The following is an 18,069-nucleotide window of genomic DNA, read 5'->3' on the forward strand; positions in this document are numbered from 1 at the left end:
AAATGTTTTGTATGAGAAAATAATTTCATTAAATAAGACTTGGCTTGACTTTAAAAATAATGAAAAAAAAATCACCTTTCAGACCTAGAATAACTGATGTTTCTACTTTAAGAGTAGAAATTGGCAGCCTTTGAAAAATCCTTATCTTTGCAATTTTTATTACCTAAGTATTCAAAAATATCAGTTACATTGTGATCAGGGCAGTTTAATGACATCTTTGGCCAAGGTATTACCTTCATACGTGCTGTGTTGGCAGCCCTAGCTCATCAATATGAACATTCCTTTGTATTTCATATTTAAATATAGTGATGTATAAATACTCCATTATATAGTAGATGTATGTAGATGTGTCAATTTAAACTCAAACATACAACTATACCATCTTTTGTGAATTAGCAACAGTCAAGTGACCTAATCCTGATGTCTATTTTGAGACGCATATTTCACAACTATTATGTAATCACACAGGGTCATCACTCAGGCCAAATAAAAAGACATCCAAAAAAAACAATACCAATAAATAATACATGAAAATAATCCCATTCAATTTAGCTGATGAATTCTGTTATCTCAAATGGAATTCAGTCTCTAACAGCCTGAGCAAGCTTCACAGTGGTTCTCGGACAGAAGTATTACCACTTCCTTCCCTGACATTTAGAAAAGTATAGGGTGTGTTCTTGGTTGTAACAGTGATACCAGGGACACCACAAGACCACATAGTGGCTGCCTGTAAGCCTTGCCTCTTGCTCTCTCACTCATTCCAACCACACTAGCATCCTTGATGTTCCTCAAAGATATCAGAAAAGCTTCCATTGCAAGATCTTCATACTGACTGTTCCCTGTTCCCACAATGTCTTTCCTATACATCCCCATGGCTATTTCTTTCACTTTCTTTAGGTCTTTACTCAAGTCACCCTCTCAACAGGGCTGTCCCTGTCTGCACTGTTTAATTTTTCAAAGCCTTATCTCCCCACCACACATACAAAGGCACACTCACCCATAAATACAAATTCTGCAAACCTCTTACACTGCTCCATTTTTCCTGTAGTATTTATCATCTCCTAATGTACTCAATACTTAGTTTGTTGATTATCTGCTTCCCCAACTAGAATATAACCTCTTTAAGGGAAGGAGTTATTTCTGTGTTTTACTCAGTGCTGTATCCTAGGGCTTTGTACAGGACCTAGAGTATATAGAATAATATTTTTTGAGTGGAAAAATGGGGAACAAGGATGTTAAGTGTTCTGACAGGGATGTCAATTATACCTCTGTTGCTAACTTACCAATATCTGCAGTAAGAGGTGAACGATGCAAACAGCATGAAGGTTACAGAGCTAATTCTATCTTACTCTGCATCTAAAAGTAAACTATGAAGCCTAAAACTCATCTTTTATAATAGGACTACTGGCTTACAAAAGGATTTTTACAGAGCATAAATTTTACTTATTATTTATAACCCCCCTTCTTAAAATTGTTTTCTAATCATTCTTGATTAAACCTCTTCTCATTCACCGTACTGGTTCCATGTGATATAACCACATTAAAACTCTTTACATATTTTCCTTAGTTATTCAACTATGGTGAGTACATCAGTCATAAAAAATTTGAGAAATAACTTGCCCATAGTTGTCCCCAAATTTCCTAGACTACTTTATTCTTTATATAGTAAAATATTAATACCTTTGTATTTCTACAAAATCAATTAGAAATATAAGATTCTACATTCATTATTTATAGAAATGAAATATCGGCACTCAAATATTTGTTAAGTGACTAAATGGTTTCATTTTTAAACTGTTAAAGAGATGGCAAAGCATGTAATCATAAATATAAACCCCAGACTTATCCACTCAGCAAGAACACATTGTGGAAAGAAGGGATTCTTGTAGCTCAGAAACTTTTTCATTTTTTTCCCTAATCAATGGCCACAGAAAATACTACTTGCTAAGTTTTAAGACAATTCAATAACTTATTGTATTATTTCTTTCTATCTCCTAAAGCACAGACATCCCTCAGTGGATATTCACTTGTAATACTTACAGGCTTTAAAATTATGTTCATAGTATAGTAAAGCTGAACTTCTCACCTGCAAAACTAAATAAACCTGCCCATTGAAACCAGTACTCACTTTTAGTGTTAGAAGTTATGATTGTTTTTTCATTCACCTATCTACCCCCAGCCCCTTCCACTCAAGCAAAGGCACAGGTATTAATCACTTATCTTATTCAGTCTAATATGCAGCTGTTGGTCAGAATTTGTTTTTATTGAGTGGTTGATAAACACAAAATAAGTATCACACTCAATGCCATAAAGTATTTTAAAGTGTTAACAGTCTTGATTCTATTTTTTTTGATGAAATGTGAGCAATCTCTCAAAGGACATTACTTAAGAGATTTTAAAACCTTTTAAAAATAAAAAAAGAGAATAGTTTAAAAAATGGTATGCACCTCTGTTAGAATTGCTATAATAAAAACATGACATTGTTTTAAAAGTTTTCAGAAATCAGAATAAACTAATGATGTCTAAAACTTCCTTTTTCCCCTTGAAGTTGCATGTTGGGATCCCACAGCATAAATGAGATGGGGATTTATTTTTTCTTGGTGGTATTTAGATTATTATTATATGTAATCATCAGCACGTTTTATGACATTCCTTGCCCCATTACTAATCCATGTCATATTTGATATTTATGTTTACTAAAACTGATTTTCTGTTTTTATTAATAGGATGGGTTTACTGTAGGCAATGCTTTACCGAATTTGTAATAACAATTTTACTTAAATATGGCTTTGGTGTACTCCTCTGCACATAATCTTTGAATTCTTAAGAGTCTTTTATTTTCCCAGTAGCCCAGTTGGAGAGTTTTTAATATTACGTTGAATCATAACAACACACGCTGGTTAGAGTCTAACTTAATACATGCAGCTTAATGTTAATTTTCCAGCTTCAAATCAGAGATCTAACTATTACGAGATGATTATTTATCTCAAGTGTGATTTTGTTTTAAACCAGTAAAGTCCACAGCTAGATAATTTTGCATCATAAAAAACCAACAGTATGGACTAAAAGAATTCAGCAAAAGATTTGGAATCTTTACATAACTAAAAAAATTTTGTTGAGAAGAAAAAGGTCTATCAAGGAGTTTTGATAGTCTAGAGCAGAAAGCAAAAAGGGCACAGGTGAATGCCCAAGTGACTGATGTGGGATTTATAGCAACTCTGTTTGTAATATAGTAAATATGTTTGATGAATATAATAAAAGGGTATGTTTAGGTCCTAATTCCTTTAGGGAAAAGTTATCCATTCATATGGATAATAAGGGGCAAAAAACCTCAATAAGCAAAAGAAATTGCTTTAAGATAAGAAACAAAACTAAATGCCACATATCTGGCTTCACAATGTAACTTCCACTCCAAAGTAAATTTCTTATAAATACCTTGAAAAGGGGAACATACAGTTAATCATCAAAACAAGTATGCAATGATGGTAGAAACAGAAATAGAACAGACAGTATCAGAGCTAAGAGAAACAGAATTGGGTGATAAAAATCACAAGAGAATAAATTTAGGCATTCTACAGTATTATAAAAAATTGTCTTTTCTCTTAGAATGGCGAACACTCTATAAGAATAAGTCAGTGCTATAGTTTACAATACTAAGGAATTAGCTGGCATCAAGCATCTGAATTTTACAAGTTTCAAAGTGTGCCAAACTACGGTGATCTGGTGAAAGTAAATTATGACAAAAGTCGATGCTCATTCTAAGGTTGTATAGATTCTAATATCTGTATGTGCAGCATGCATACATACACCTACATCTCTTTAGATGCTTACAAAGGGGAATGCCATGAATCAGTAGGAGTCATCGCTTATGTAAACCAATTAAAAAATTAAAAAGGAAAGGAAAATGTCTTTTTAAAGAAACATGGCTAATGTAAATGCTGTTTCAAAAAGCTATCTGGTCGATTGATAGAATATTGCTATTTTTACTTTCCTTGTTTTCAAGATCTTGTTGTATATTTACAATTCATATATTTTAACAATTATTGATGAAAGTGAGAAATGTTAGCTAGTGTCTGTTTGGAAGATGGGATGAGGTTACAGTGTATAATTTTGAAGGATAGAAGACATTCTCATGGGAACTGGGAAATGTTTTCAAACCAAATACCAAAATAATATTTCAATGACTCACAGTGTAATGAGAAAAAATACTGTGGTCGTTTAGGCTGGTGCAATTCTTCTTTAAGCCTATATAATTTTTATGTGAGGCAGAAAACTGAACTACATAACCCATTTCTACAATGCATATATGCATCAAAACCATTTACAAAATTACTACTTTCAGCATATTTTTAAAATGAGATTCCTTAATAAATTATGTTTATGCAGTCAAAACAACATTAAAATTTATTATTAGTCACTTAATGGAAGTTAATGGTGAGTTTATAAATGAAGTGCTGGCTTACTTTGATATACTCTAAGAGCAACCAAAAATAGAGATTCTTTCCCAGAGTTCTATGTATTTGTAAAGTGCAAAATAAGCAGCTTTGGCAATTCTCAAATGTAGTTCTTCCGGATGCATTTAATCCTAAATATACTTGTAGGAACAGAATGTTTTTCTGCTAAGTCAGGTATGTCTAACTTATCCATCTTATGCGTAAAAACTATCCTGACTGAAGTATTCCGTGCTTTATGGAAAGATAAAAAAGAGTAAAGAGATAGAAACAAGTGTGAAGTATTCTCTGTATTTCTAATATTCTTGGTGGGGGTTATTTCCAGTGACAATATCTCAAGTCTATAAAACAAACCAAAACAAAAAGGCACAAAACTAAAATAATTAGTTAAATACTCACTCACTGAAAGTGGGTGTATTACAGAATTAAGGACAGATATTGTAGATAAATTTACAAATAAGAAATTCTCTATGTATTGATAGATAGGATATTTTTAACAGAGACTGTTGCAGAGGTTGTTGCTCAGGAAGTCTAGGGTGGATTGACCCTTTTTTCCTAAAGCGAGGGGCACTCTCCCAAAGTACTGTACAAAACAACATTATCACTCCTGATTTGTACCAGTCCACGAACGCTATATAGTCTAAAATGTTTGAAATAGAATGCAATAATGCTTTCCTATGATAAACAGAAAAATGGACTTAAAATTACAATATTTTATAAAGCTATAAATAAGGTAAGATAATTTACAGGGAATATAGCAGTATTTTTCAGAGACCCTAGAGTCTAATACACTCAGATGCCAAAATAGTTCATAATACTAAGAGGAGCTTAGACGTTTAAATATGATAAAAGTTATGACTATTATAAAGTGTTAAGAAAGCTCAAATGAAGCTCTTAGGAAAAAGAAAGTTTATTTGGGAGGAGTTTCATTCCATATAAAAGATTAATTTTTTGGAATTTAAAACAATAAAAGGTTATATTTCAAATAATAATGTACTGCTTTCCAGGGGAGATATTTTCAAACGCCTAATGTTAAAAAGATGACAGAGCAGGAAAAACAGAATGAACACGTCAGTCAGCATTAAGAAAGAATCTGTGCAATTAACTGTCAGATAAAATAACATTAATAATGTATTTATATTTACTTTTAAGGCCATAATTATGTCCTAATATAAAGTTAACCTTATATAAAAATTTATAAGTACCAATTTTGATCAGTGTGAAATAAAGTTATAGCCAGGTTAATGCTCTATGTAGCATTTAATTTTCTATTGTAAAATCATATTATTATATACTAAAGCACATAAAATTTGCAATCAGCATAGAAGCTTCAAATCCTTTTTGTTAATTGGCAACTGTGGTAGAGCATGAAGCATCGTTCTTTCCCAGTACTTTCATTTTAAACAAATCATCCTCACGTATAAAAATAGCAAATTGCATTAAATTTTATATAAGACGTTTTCTGTTTCTCATATAGAAGAGCTGTATGCAGCTTCCATGGCAAGTATCACAGCAAACAGCTTTGAGTACATTCTCTGGTAAAACACCATTCATAGAGATACAAGATACAGCCTTCGTCGACTTACTGCTTAAAATATACTACAAGTAAGAAAATGCAGGCTTAAATTAAAAAACTGACAAAAATGGTCCAACAGCTTAACTGGTGAGTTCTGATATTCTACACTCTCCAAATTGAGAAGTAAAGTATTTTGCTGTATCTCCTAGTTCTGACTTTGTAACACTTGACATAAAATCTTAATTCTAAAACTGATGAAACATTAATAGCTACTTTATTCATATTTTCCAAACTCAAATCAGAATGCTAGTTTAGCAGTAGCTACACAGTCCTGTAAACATCATTACTAAACCTTGACTAGTTTTACACAGTAATTGCTAATCTACTTTATGCATTCTCTGGTTCAAGGCACAAAGATGCTTCCATATCTACTTTGTCATAAACAACTTTTAAAAATAAAAAAAATATAAATGTGTTGCATATATTTTTAACAGATTCATTTCTAGGTCTTGGCATATAAATATTAGTGGGCAGACCAACTTCATAGTTTAAGTCAGAAAGCGTGTTTAATAGAGGAAGTTTTTAAAAATCAATCTTTCTGTTCCTTTTTCTAATGAATTTCTGAGGATGTAAAGCAATCTTAAAAACTGGCAAATTCCCTCTCATCAGACAGGTGTATCTAATATTCTCCAGAAAATTAAAAGATATTGTATCAGCCCTGTTGTGGAAAGGGAACTGTTAAGATTTGAAACTCAGTAACGAACTGTAAGAATCTTTTCTTTTTTGTAAATATAGCTAATTGTGCCTCGAAGGAGAAAAAAATATCTGAGCAAAATCAAATTTACTGCAGTAATAGCTTCTAATACCCTAAAGAAAATATCTTATGATTTAAATTCTTGTACTCATCATTCAAAGAACTTGTAAAAACATGTCACCACTATCACTACTCAGAATAAGGCAAAATAAAATGTTAGAGCTTCAAGATTCACTGTTCAGTAATAAAAGTGTGTTTTGTGTTTGCTTTTGGAAGGAGAAGTTAACTAGGAAGTTAAATACAGTTGGCAAAAAATATTTCACTCTTCTCTAGATATGAAAAATTATCTGGCCCAGGATAATATCTATAACCCATAATTTACTGGTACAGGTAAGCAATTTTTTCTTTACCATTTTCCATATTCTTACTTAGATGCCTAGTAATTTAGACAGAGAAACACAAACCTGTAAATTATTTATGGCTCGTTTGTGCCTCAAAGATATTACATAATATCCGAAGACCCGAAAACCAAACTAAACTACTTTTTAATAGGATGTAAATGGTTAAGCATTGGCTGTGCAAAACACAAGAAGGAAATGTACTGAACTAACAGGGGAATGAGAAAAATTATTTTCAAAGCTCGGGAAAATAGCCACAGAATATTACTTGTTCACTGATCATACTGCAGATTTTGTGTAATTAATAAACAATTAGATAGTCACAGTTTGAGGTGCACCTCCCTTTTTCCCTTAGTTAATTTTTGTCCATGACCCCAAATCATGCTTCTCATAAAGCAGGCATCCAATAAGCATTTTTGAATGCCTGTTTATACCCATTCAAAGGAATTAATTGGTAAATAAAGTTTGCCTGAACGTATTTGCCTATTCGACATACAGAATCAGACTATTTTAATTTGCCAATCAGACATATGCTTTTAAACATAGACATAATTTCACTGAGATACACACTTTCCACATAAAACTAAATACCACATCTGTGGCATAATCTATAACACATAACATGGTGTTTTACACACATACCATTTCCCCGTTTCACTTCTGCAATTTTTAAGTGTTGATGAATTACTCCTTGCCAAGGAAGTCACTGTTATATACAACAAAACCTTCAGTTTAAATAAGGGATAAGCTTGCTGTTAACAGCTTAGTTTGAAATGTTAACAACCCTTAGGCTGTTAACATAACAACTGGCCATTAATGTGGTAATGACCAATTTAAGAGGAAATTGTACTCTGAGAAATGAATATATTGGCAATCAGGACCAGGGTTTAAATTTGAAAGAGTATGATTTTTTAAAAATAAGGTAACAAGATTAAAAGTTTGAGCCTGTCAGAAATCAAGTAAAAGTTGCCTCACAAAAAGCAACATATAGACTCTTTTAGAGACAAAGATTTCTGAAATGAAAACTATTTTGATAAATTCCCTTCAACAATACACTTAAGACTATCAAACACCAGTTGAACAACTTTTTTTTATTACCATAAGGAAGATTAAAACAACACAAGGTTACTTTCTCTGCTCTCTACTATGTAGACAACTGCAAAACAGTTTCACTCACGACACATGTATTTCATTGGCAAATTTACATTTCTGATTTAAAAATATCCAGAGATTTCAAGAGACTCTCTTTAAATTTGACTTAATTTTTGTCTTTATTGCTTATTAGAACACTTTAATCTTGCCCAGACTATATAAACTCCTTGTTTGGTTACATGAATCCACTGGAGATACTGCAAATGTAAACAAAAGTCAAAGACAGAGTCCAAAAGCCCACGGCTATTGGTTAGGAAGATAAAGCAAAAGTAGGAAGCAAAGTCACTAAAAGCAAATACAAAGACTCTATGTAGAAATCAGGCTCTAATTCACAATGAGCAGAGGAGAAATTTTTATTTGCAAGAGGAAAGTTCCAAGACCGTAGAGCCTGAAAGAATTCACGGAATAGCTTAATTCTGATTAGTTGTGTTCGTTAGGGAACTCCTTGCCTATAGTCACATTCCATTCCCATTGCTGGCATCTTACATGTATTTTGTGCCCCTGGAACACAGAGAAGTAGTAGCAAGTGGTTATAATTAGTCAGGGGGCTGTCAGATGAAGCGGTCCTAAGAGGGGAGAGAGTAGAATCTGATAAACAGTACTGGACTCATCCTCTTGTAATGACCATTCATCAAACAATATGTTCTTATATATAAACATTGAATTGGACTGAAAATAACTGAATTATATACGAAGCAGCACCAGATTCCCTAGAAAACACCTCCTGAAATGACCAAGGAGTTACTGCTGATTGATAAATTTTGTGTCATAAGGGAAAAAAATTCAAAATGAATCACTTAATGTCAGATTAGAAAAATGATTAATTGTATCAAATATGAAAACCCAAATGATGCCATATATCATTTCTCTAATTTGATAGATCCTACTTTGTTAATATCAGTAATTTGCAGCTGAATGAAGTCACAAAATTCCCTGAAAAGCAAAATAATTTTTCTTAAATACCAGTCCATGTGTTGAGTACTAAACGCTAGGATACAAGTTTAGTCTGCTTCATGGCTTCAGAAGCAAGAACATCTGCGTTGTCCTGAAACCGTTCAGATGTTTACAGTTTGGAGAGTGGCTATCATTTCCCCATAATGATGGAGGTCTTTACTTTGTTATTTTCTGTAAAGCTACTGGCAAGACTTAGGCTGTTCGACTTTCAGTGCTATCTTTGGGAAGATCACCTGGAATGCCATGGTGGGTGGAGGGAGGTGTATTCACACTTGGGGAAAGTTTTCAACACTGTACGATAAACACCTTACTAATAAATGCCAGTTAAGAGTTTCAAATTGACTTTCTCTGACAAATCGGAAACAGAAATATCGCTGAATTACTTTGTGCTATACTCAGCCTGACCTTGTCACTTTTGTGCGAATAAAACATCTTGCATGCTGATTTCTACCAAATACATCCTTGATGTGAACTGGCAGTTTCCATACAGGCAGTGGACTAACCTATCCCCAGGTAGGAGCATCAGGTAAGGCAAATAAATGGGAACACTTTGAGATACTGGGTTTTCCTGGCCATTGCTGAAGCGATCATTTGTGGAACAGGCACCTGGCAGCATTTTGAAGGCTGCTAGGTGGACACCTTTCAGGAATAGAGGCTAGTAGGAAGGAAATGAAACCCACAAAGACACTTACAAAGGTATTTTAAAAGGAATCCAGTCATCACTGGTGTGCAAGGCTAATTCCTACCTCAGATAGTCTCTGCGACAAAGGATAAGGTTAGCTTTAGTGTACAGGGTGGAGCCCACCTCTCCCAAACGACAGTCACAGCAGGCACACTTCAGGCAGTCCTCATGCCAGTATTTGTCCAGTGCCTTTAGAAGATACCGGTCCTTGATCTTTCGGTTGCAGCCAGCACAACCTTTCGGCTTGTTGTCTGGCTGGACTGAGAGCATTTGTATACCTAAAGGGAGACAAGAAAAACAAGAGAGCTGGGACTCCAAGAAGGAAGCAGAAGATGTCCAAAGACCTCCACCAAGTTAAATATTTCAGATTGCCTTTTTCAAGGGGTGTTAGACGTTCTTTTTGAGGGCCATACAGATATCGAACTAAATTTTGGAAACAAAAGAGTCTCAAACTTTGCTAAGCCCTTGTTAAACCATTTACGAAGTGACACCTATAAAGTGATAAAACAAAGAATTCATGTTGCACCTGGTAAGTTGATATTATATACACGAAGAAGTTAAGTAATAGTAAATAATTTTATAGTGTCCCCATTTTCTACATAAAGAAGTTCCTTTCGGGAGAAACTATGAGTAAATGGCTAACAATCTCAAAGAAAGCTGTTGAACAAAGTAGTCTGTGCACAGGCTGTAGAAGTCAAAAATGAGTTTTCCTTTATTGGTTAAAAATTTCACTTAACACGGGCTTGATGGCAGAAGGAAAGTGCACCCTTATGGGATGCACTAACCTCACTTAGCAGTAGAGATGTTTATACTTAAGCAGAGTACAGTCTCCCGAAAAGCCCACCAATGCTATAATACTTGTTTGCCTCCAAAGACTTCCCCCCTGTGCCCTTGATATTTCAAAGTATTCATTGTGTTAAAATTTTTTTAAATGTACTTATACTCACAGGCATCAGTCAGTGCTTCTACTAATGGCAGATTACCTAACTCTATACTACATGCTTTTATATAAAATTAAACTATAGGATTATGTAATTTATTATCATAAACATGCACTTATTTATTTTATAAAGGAAAGAAAAGACAATAGAAGACAAAGTCTAAATATATATAGGGTTACCCAAACATCCATATGCAAATATATATTATATACCTATATTACATACATACTAGACTAGACATAGGGACATTTATATATTTTAGAGACATATCTCCATCATAAATAAGGAGTCTAGCTGAGTTCTATGGGTGTTACAACCTGACTGAAATTTTTTCAATGAAAGGGTATTTGCCTTTGAGTTTCTTCTCTCCTAAATGTCAAATACCCAGCTTTTAAAAAAGCTGGACCAACTATTCACAGCTTCATATTTACCAAAGAACTCATTTCAAGCAGTATAAAGTACTGCAGACTTCGATTCCAAATTCCTTCGTTTTACAAATTATGATACAGAGGCCTAAGAGAGGTTAAGGGACTCGCTCAAAGCTGAATGACAGTTAAGCACTAGACTTGGTGGCCTTCTTACAGTCCAGAGATCCTGCTGCTAAATTAGGCCTCCTCTCTGAGGCATAAAGTTTTAAACTTGAACATAGAATGACACAAGACACCAAATGCCTGCACTTGAAACAGTCTCAAGTAAGAAATGCCAAGCTCTAATCTAGAGCATTTTCGGTGTGTTTCCTGCTCCAAAATAGCTAAACCTTCTTCAGTTTCCTCTGATGCCTGATGATGAAGCCTGCACCTTCATTATCTTTACAATCTTTCTCTTTTTTAATCACACTGTTAAGAGACATCAAGGCACCGTACCCTCACAGCAGAATAACTTTTCTAGCTACAAATGATACATGAATTTCACATAATAGTGTTACGATATTGAACTTCCATTAGAAAATAACTTCTCTGATAGAGTGATGGAGCAGGGACTGGCAGTGAGGCGTCAAGGTAGCTACTCTTTCTGCATGGGATGCAGAGCCGTGGTCCTCGGAGCTGCAGACTAGCAGCTGGATTTGTACAGAACAGCAGGTGGTATTCCTATAGCCGGCTCTCTGTTCCTTTTCTTTGAAGGAGCTCAGGGTCTAGTGTAGATTAATCATAACCCTTGATAGCTCTGCTAAATCTCATTCTCTAGAACTTCTAACAAATGAAGTGTCTTTGATCAGAACTAGTTACCATCTTCTCGCAAGGTTCCACGAGGAACGAATCCCATTAATTACAGTACAGAACATACCCAGGTGCCTCTTAACTATCTACCTGGGGGAGGGAGAGACTGTGATTTACTAAATGACATTCCGGATTTCATGACTGAAAACATCTTGAGATGTATTAACAGTGGCTAGTCTAGTTATCCAATTTATAAGGCTATTATTTTTTTTATACCACCAAGCTGAAAATTTTCTGTCCAAATCCTTCTTAGCTGTAGCTAAGCTCTGTCTCTCTGAGCTGTGTTACCATCATCAAGCGTGGAAGGTCACCTATCTTTATTCACAATGCTTTGCAACCATGACAGGGGGTACCAACATTTGGGACAACTCTACCCTGCTTGTCTTCACAAAATGTTTTTTGTTGTGCTGACATTTTAATTTAGCACTCAGAGGCCAATTAATATTTGAAACTCTTATACTCTGTCTGGCCTTGGGCGTAGAAGGAGTTTGATATTTTCTGCTCCATCCTGGTACCTTCCTGCAGAAAACATCATCCCATTGCTCTTGAAAAGGAAATGTTTTCGATACTCTGCAAGTTAACAGTTGTAGAAAAAAGAACTATTTTGTAGTCACCACGTTGCCATGTACCTAAACAGGCATAAAGCAGTCGGCAGCCTCTCTTCAGCATCCGGCAGAATGCGTCTGGGTAGAGTTATGTGTTCGGAGCTGAGAAACATTTCACAAGTTGCTTATAGCACATCAGGACTCATAACTAGTTTTAGATTGGCATGTAAATTGTTCCGAGGGAAATTCTTATTGCCTCTGAGACCCTGCCATTCTGAGTTATTTGACAGTTTAAGGGAAATCATAATTAAAAAAAGACATAAATAATAGCCCGTGCAGTGTGGTGTGCAGAAATAAGTAGAACCATTTCATTTAAACTCTGGTGAGCTTTTAATTGCCTGGATTGCATTGTGAGGCGGCCTAACGGTTGATTGCCTCCATTATGTTCCCTTGTTCTGTGCCATTCATCCGCGCAGTCTCAGCTTCAGTAGTTAACACAACAAAGTAACCACAACTCCACAACACACAGGGGCTTAAAAAAATAATAATCATAATAAAAGGTTTGCAGCACTTAGACCCAGTCTTTCATATTTTTGGACTAACTACACGTAGTGAATGGAAAACATTTTGTCCCCTTCGGAAGATTCACAGAGGACAATTTGGGAGAAGGAAAAGGAAGAGGGAATACATAAAGGGGGTTGGCAGAGATGAGGTGCCTCAGGAAGATGCGAAAATGGGAATGCAGGTTCTGCAGCTGGGAGCAGTGACACAGATTAAAAGAATTTGGCCAACACCGGCCATTCGATTGCCAAGAGGTACCAAACAAAAGATTTTCTCTCCTCCTGCCCATCTTCATCCTCTCCCCAGCCCCCAGCCCGGACTGGAGAACTGGATTGGGCCTAAAAGCTTGTTTCTCTCTGTTCACTGGCCCAGAGCATCCCTACAGGCTGCAGCCCCCTAAGGGACAACAATGCAAATAGATGTCCCCAGATCTCAGGCGCTGGAGCTGCTTAACTCTGTTCTGCCCCTTCAACTCCCAACCCCCCTCCCCATCCTTCCACCCCCCCCTCCCCTTTCTGAGCAATGGAGCTGGGAACCAATTTGATTCCCTTTTTCTCCAATGCAGCTGCAAGGCTCAGAGATACTGACATTTTTCCACTCTTATCAGTTTAATTACAGTTACCATGGCAGCAAAGTGCTAGTGCTTGGCAAAGGCCAACAAGAGATTTGCAAGACTGAGTTCAATTTTGATGCAGCTCACATGCAAAATAAAAAAAAAAAAAATAAGAAACATACATACACTCTAACAAAGAATCCCTTGAGGAGTTTATGCTCCAGCCTTTTGTGGTTGTGTCTTTGCAGCCACACAGGGATGATTTGCAAAGAATGTAGCAGTTTTTGTTGCACCTAGCAAGATTAATTGGTTTAAGCAGCAGTCTTTCAAAGCAGTTACAACAATAATATTTCGGATCTTTTCGAAAGACACAAAAGCAGCGGAAGAGCAGGAAGGCTTTGGAGTAGCCGAGAGTGCCGAGCGCCGGCAAAGTGCATCTATGATAGATTGTAACCTTACCAAAACTTTTCTCCTTTTTCTGCATGAGTTGATTTAGGCGTGCCTGAGTTGCAGCGGCTTCGCATTGAGCGCCCAGCCCAAAGGTAGAAGTGGAAGGGGGTCTCTCGGTTTTAGCTCAAGTGCGGACCTGGTGAGCAGCCTACACCTCGGAGGACGGACTATTGTGAAGCCACTTTGGGAGCGGGTCGGAGCGGCGGCGCGGGGGGTGGAGGAAAGGACGAGGGCGGCCAGACGAGACACGGCGCACACACGGAGCCCCTCGCCGTGTGGCAGTGTGCAAAATGATGGCGAATGACAAAGCCACATGCTTCCCTAACTCTGCCCGTAATCCTAAAATCCCAGAGGCCCCTTTTAGCGTCGTGGTAACAAATGGATTTGATTAAACTGTCACATGCAGCGTTAGCATAGCATATCATGTTCAATATGAAAAAGATCATAAATCTGACTTGTATTTCATAACAGCAATCTGGGTAGCCCCCATAAAAATGTGCCGCAGCAGTTTGAATCTCAGCCTATTAGTACAGAGGCACCTTGCCCCACGGAACCTCTCTCTTCTCGCCACTTCTCCCAACCGCCCCCTCCCCCCGCAGACAGTCACTTTTCCATCTCGTAGGAACGGTATTTCGTTATTATGGCAGAGTGGACAGAGGCAGAAGTGGCCACCAGAACCCAAAAATGGTCATTTCAACTCCTGGGGGAGGGGGGTGATGAATTCCAGCAAGTAAGGGGAGGAGGGTCGGGAACCACCTAAAACTGAATTCCCTTCCTACGGGCCGGGCCAGATCGAACATCTCCTCCCAAACTCTCTCAAGCCCCTGTCTCCCCGGGAGTCGGGGCTGTGGAAATACTGCAGTTCCTCGTGAACTTTGACTATTATCCGCTCGAGTCGTACTTGAGACTTTCCGCGCCGCAGCCGCTCTGCTCTCTCTCCTTCCATCAACATCCGCCCGCATCTATTTCACGTCTCATCATAAAAATAATGAAGCCTCACATGACTTAAACAAAACGGTCTCGGCAGAGCTGCAGCCCGAGTGAAAGTTGCAGTGCGGAGCTGGGCTGCAGCTCCAGTTTATGCCTCATTAGGAGAGGCTGAAGAAGAAAAAAATCCCCACATCCGTACACGCACGCGCGCACCCGCAGACACACACACCACAAATAAGCCGCCGCGTGTACACCCAGTTGCTGCACTTACCTTCTCAATTAAGCGATACAGGGGGAGGCCGTTCAGAAAGCACAGTGGCTGCTTTGTAGCGCTTCTCCTTGGGAAAGGTCAAAAAGAAGCATTGCTTTGAAAAAAAAAAAAAAAAGAGGGGGAGGGAATCTCTATTTTTTTTTTTTTAAGTTTAAAATAATGAGGTCCTCAAGGATCCGCCAAGTAATGGTGTTGACCGCATCTGAGCCACAGGTGTCCTCCTTTTAGGCAACTGCAGTCCGAGGCTGTCTCTCTCCGTCCTGGCTCAAGACAACTTACCCCAGGAGCACGCCAGGAGCCGAGCTGAAGGAAGCCCCGGCTCTCAGCTGCAAAATGCAATCCCTTCCCAGCCAGACAGAATACAGCCAAAGAAAAGGTCACTCCGTTATTACTGAGCCGGCGGAGCCCAGGCAGCGCTTGTCAAGACCACAGAGAAGCAGCTCCCTTCCGATTTAAGACTATTTACCTCTCGCCCCCCACCCCTCCCCTCTTCTCTCCTTTCCTTCTCTCCCTCCCTCCCTCCCTCCCTCCCTCCCTCGTTCGCTCGCTCGCTCGCTCTCGTGTGCCTGTTCTGCAGCTCAGTCAAGTACAGCCGCCCTCGGAAAGTGCAAAGCAGCCGCAAGACAGATAGGGCTTTGTTGCTAATTTCCCAGGGTGAAAATGTACAAGCCTGCGAGTGCAGTCAGCACAACCCCACGCATATGCTACTCGCAAACGCTGGGGACGACCCCCAATCCCCGCTCCGCACAAAAAGTGACCTCGGCGGGAGTCGACTCCGGGAAGGACCCTGCCTACCTCCTGGACCCGTCCAAAAGAAGTCCTGCGAAAGAGCTCCAGAGGAAAACGGTAGGGTTCCTAAAATAACAGGGGCATTTTGGAATAGGTGGCCACGTTGAAAGCAAACTGTCTTCCAGTGCCAGTTCTGAAGCTGCCAATTATGGAAATTAAAATAAAAGCAAGGGAGTCAAACTGCTACCAGAATACACTGGAAAAGCACACAACCCTCCCCTTTAAGAAATGTCTGGGGGCGGCTGCAGTCGCCCGGTTCTCTGACTTCTGTTAGTGAACTCTCCGAAGTCGCTGCTCCGCAGGGCAGGTCTGCTACACAAGCTGGGTCCGGAGATGCCACGCTCCCCTTCCTCCTCTGGCCCAAGAACCAAACTGTGAACTTGTGCCCCATTAACTGATACTGAACATCTCTCCCATCCCTGCTGAACACTTCCTGCAATTACTTGAATTCCTCGCAATTTAAAATTCACAGACTAGAATGGAAAACAGCCCAAGAGCACCTAGCAACATGTTTTTAAGCCTAACTTGGTCAAAGAGTGGTTGAGTGTCTCCACCGTTACTGCTCAGTCTTCATAGGCTTGTTTTAGAGGCCTTGACAGATTTCTTTTTCCTTTTTATCCTTCAGAAAGGTCCCCTTAACCCCCAAGCTCCTCTTCTCTTAACTTTACTTTGCATCTGTAAAGGCCACTGGCAGCTTTAACGTATCTTATTATTTTTCTAAGTTTTCAAACTTCAAAGTCATCCTCTTTTTGGCAACTATCATAGCATCGCCACCAGATTTTTAAAAGCCCTGTCAAAGGTCAAGCTTAAAAATAGTCCAGATCTGAATGACACTGGCTGAAATGTTTTAAGGGCCAAGAAAGACTCAATTGTTGAACTCCACAGAACTTTTTTTTCTTCTCAGCACCATCAGTTTTAGAAAGAATCAATGCACCGCTCCCACCCCGTGAATATTCAGGCTAAATTATGCTTCTGTTTATAAGGAATAATGGTACAACATTGACAACTTATGTTTATCCCTTCCCTTTCTTAAAGGCTCATAATAAAATAGTATGGAGTTTGCTTTCTTCTCCCTCTAAAAGGCAACGAAATGCAGAACTAACCTGAAAAATAACGAAAGTCACAAACGGCAGATTAATAAGAACCCCTTCAGTGGGTTTGTTCTGTACATAGGCAGCTCTCTTAAGCTTGGCTTTTCTGGCCGGTCTAAGCAGGCACACATGCACCTCACCCATCCGCGCAGCTCCCGCTGTTCCACCCCACCTCTCTGCTCCAGCCACTCTGAGAACACCCCAGAGTGTGTGTGTGTGTGTGTGTGTGTGTGTGTGTGTGTTTCATGCACTCTCTCTCTCAGCCAATGCACTGAGAAGAAGAAAAGAGGGAGGGAGGGAGAAGTATGTGTGGGGAAAGGGAGAAATAAAATCAAAACAAATGGTACAGCTAATGAGGACAATTAAATTAATTATGTTCAAGGAGATGAGATGTTTTTTTCCCTCCAACTGTATGATCTGTTACCCCTCGCTGGCAACTGCTGCTCTGTAATTCATGGCAACTGATTAGTGCATCTATGCAAATCTTTGTTTAAATCATTCAACTAATTAAATGATGGGATTATTCCTCTGCCTACGGTGACATCATTCTCAGTAATTAGTACTCTATTTGGACTGTGGCAGTAAGATTCCTGATATCAACACCAACCTGCAAAGACATTAACCACTTTGTCACCTTATTTTTTTAAGGGACAAACACCCAGATCCCTAATTGCATTTCCCACCCCCTCCTTTTCCCCCAATCTTCCTTTTCCTCCCAGTTTTACAATCTCCCCACACTTGTACAGGCAAGCGAGGGAGAGAGAGAGAGAGAGAGAGAGAGAGAGAGAGAGGAACTTAGTGAATAATATGCCAA

General features: G+C 38.3%; 1 protein-coding gene across 5 annotated transcripts in view; it reads right to left on the minus strand.

The window, feature by feature from the left end:
* LMO3 (LIM domain only 3) overlaps positions 1-17,436 on the minus strand; it is a 58,872-nt gene extending 41,436 nt beyond the window's left edge. Inside the window, exons 1-3 of one of the 5 annotated variants that reach the window (XM_049695110.1) lie at positions 16,171-16,722; positions 15,376-15,442; positions 9,972-10,185 (exon numbers count right to left, since the gene is read on the minus strand). In XM_049695110.1, the coding sequence (XP_049551067.1) occupies positions 9,972-10,177 (206 nt within the window). In that variant the 5' untranslated portion in view covers positions 10,178-10,185; positions 15,376-15,442; positions 16,171-16,722. Of the gene's footprint in view, positions 1-9,971; positions 10,186-14,183; positions 15,260-15,375; positions 15,848-16,170; positions 16,727-17,267 lie in introns of those variants that run through there. The other 4 variants (XM_004281103.2, XM_033408159.2, XM_033408158.2 and 1 more) reach the window with 4 other exon arrangements.
* Between the last annotated feature and the right edge of the window lie 633 nt (positions 17,437-18,069).

The sequence above is a fragment of the Orcinus orca genome, chromosome 11 (assembly GCF_937001465.1).
Source record: "Orcinus orca chromosome 11, mOrcOrc1.1, whole genome shotgun sequence".
Classification (NCBI taxonomy): domain Eukaryota; kingdom Metazoa; phylum Chordata; class Mammalia; order Artiodactyla; family Delphinidae; genus Orcinus; species Orcinus orca.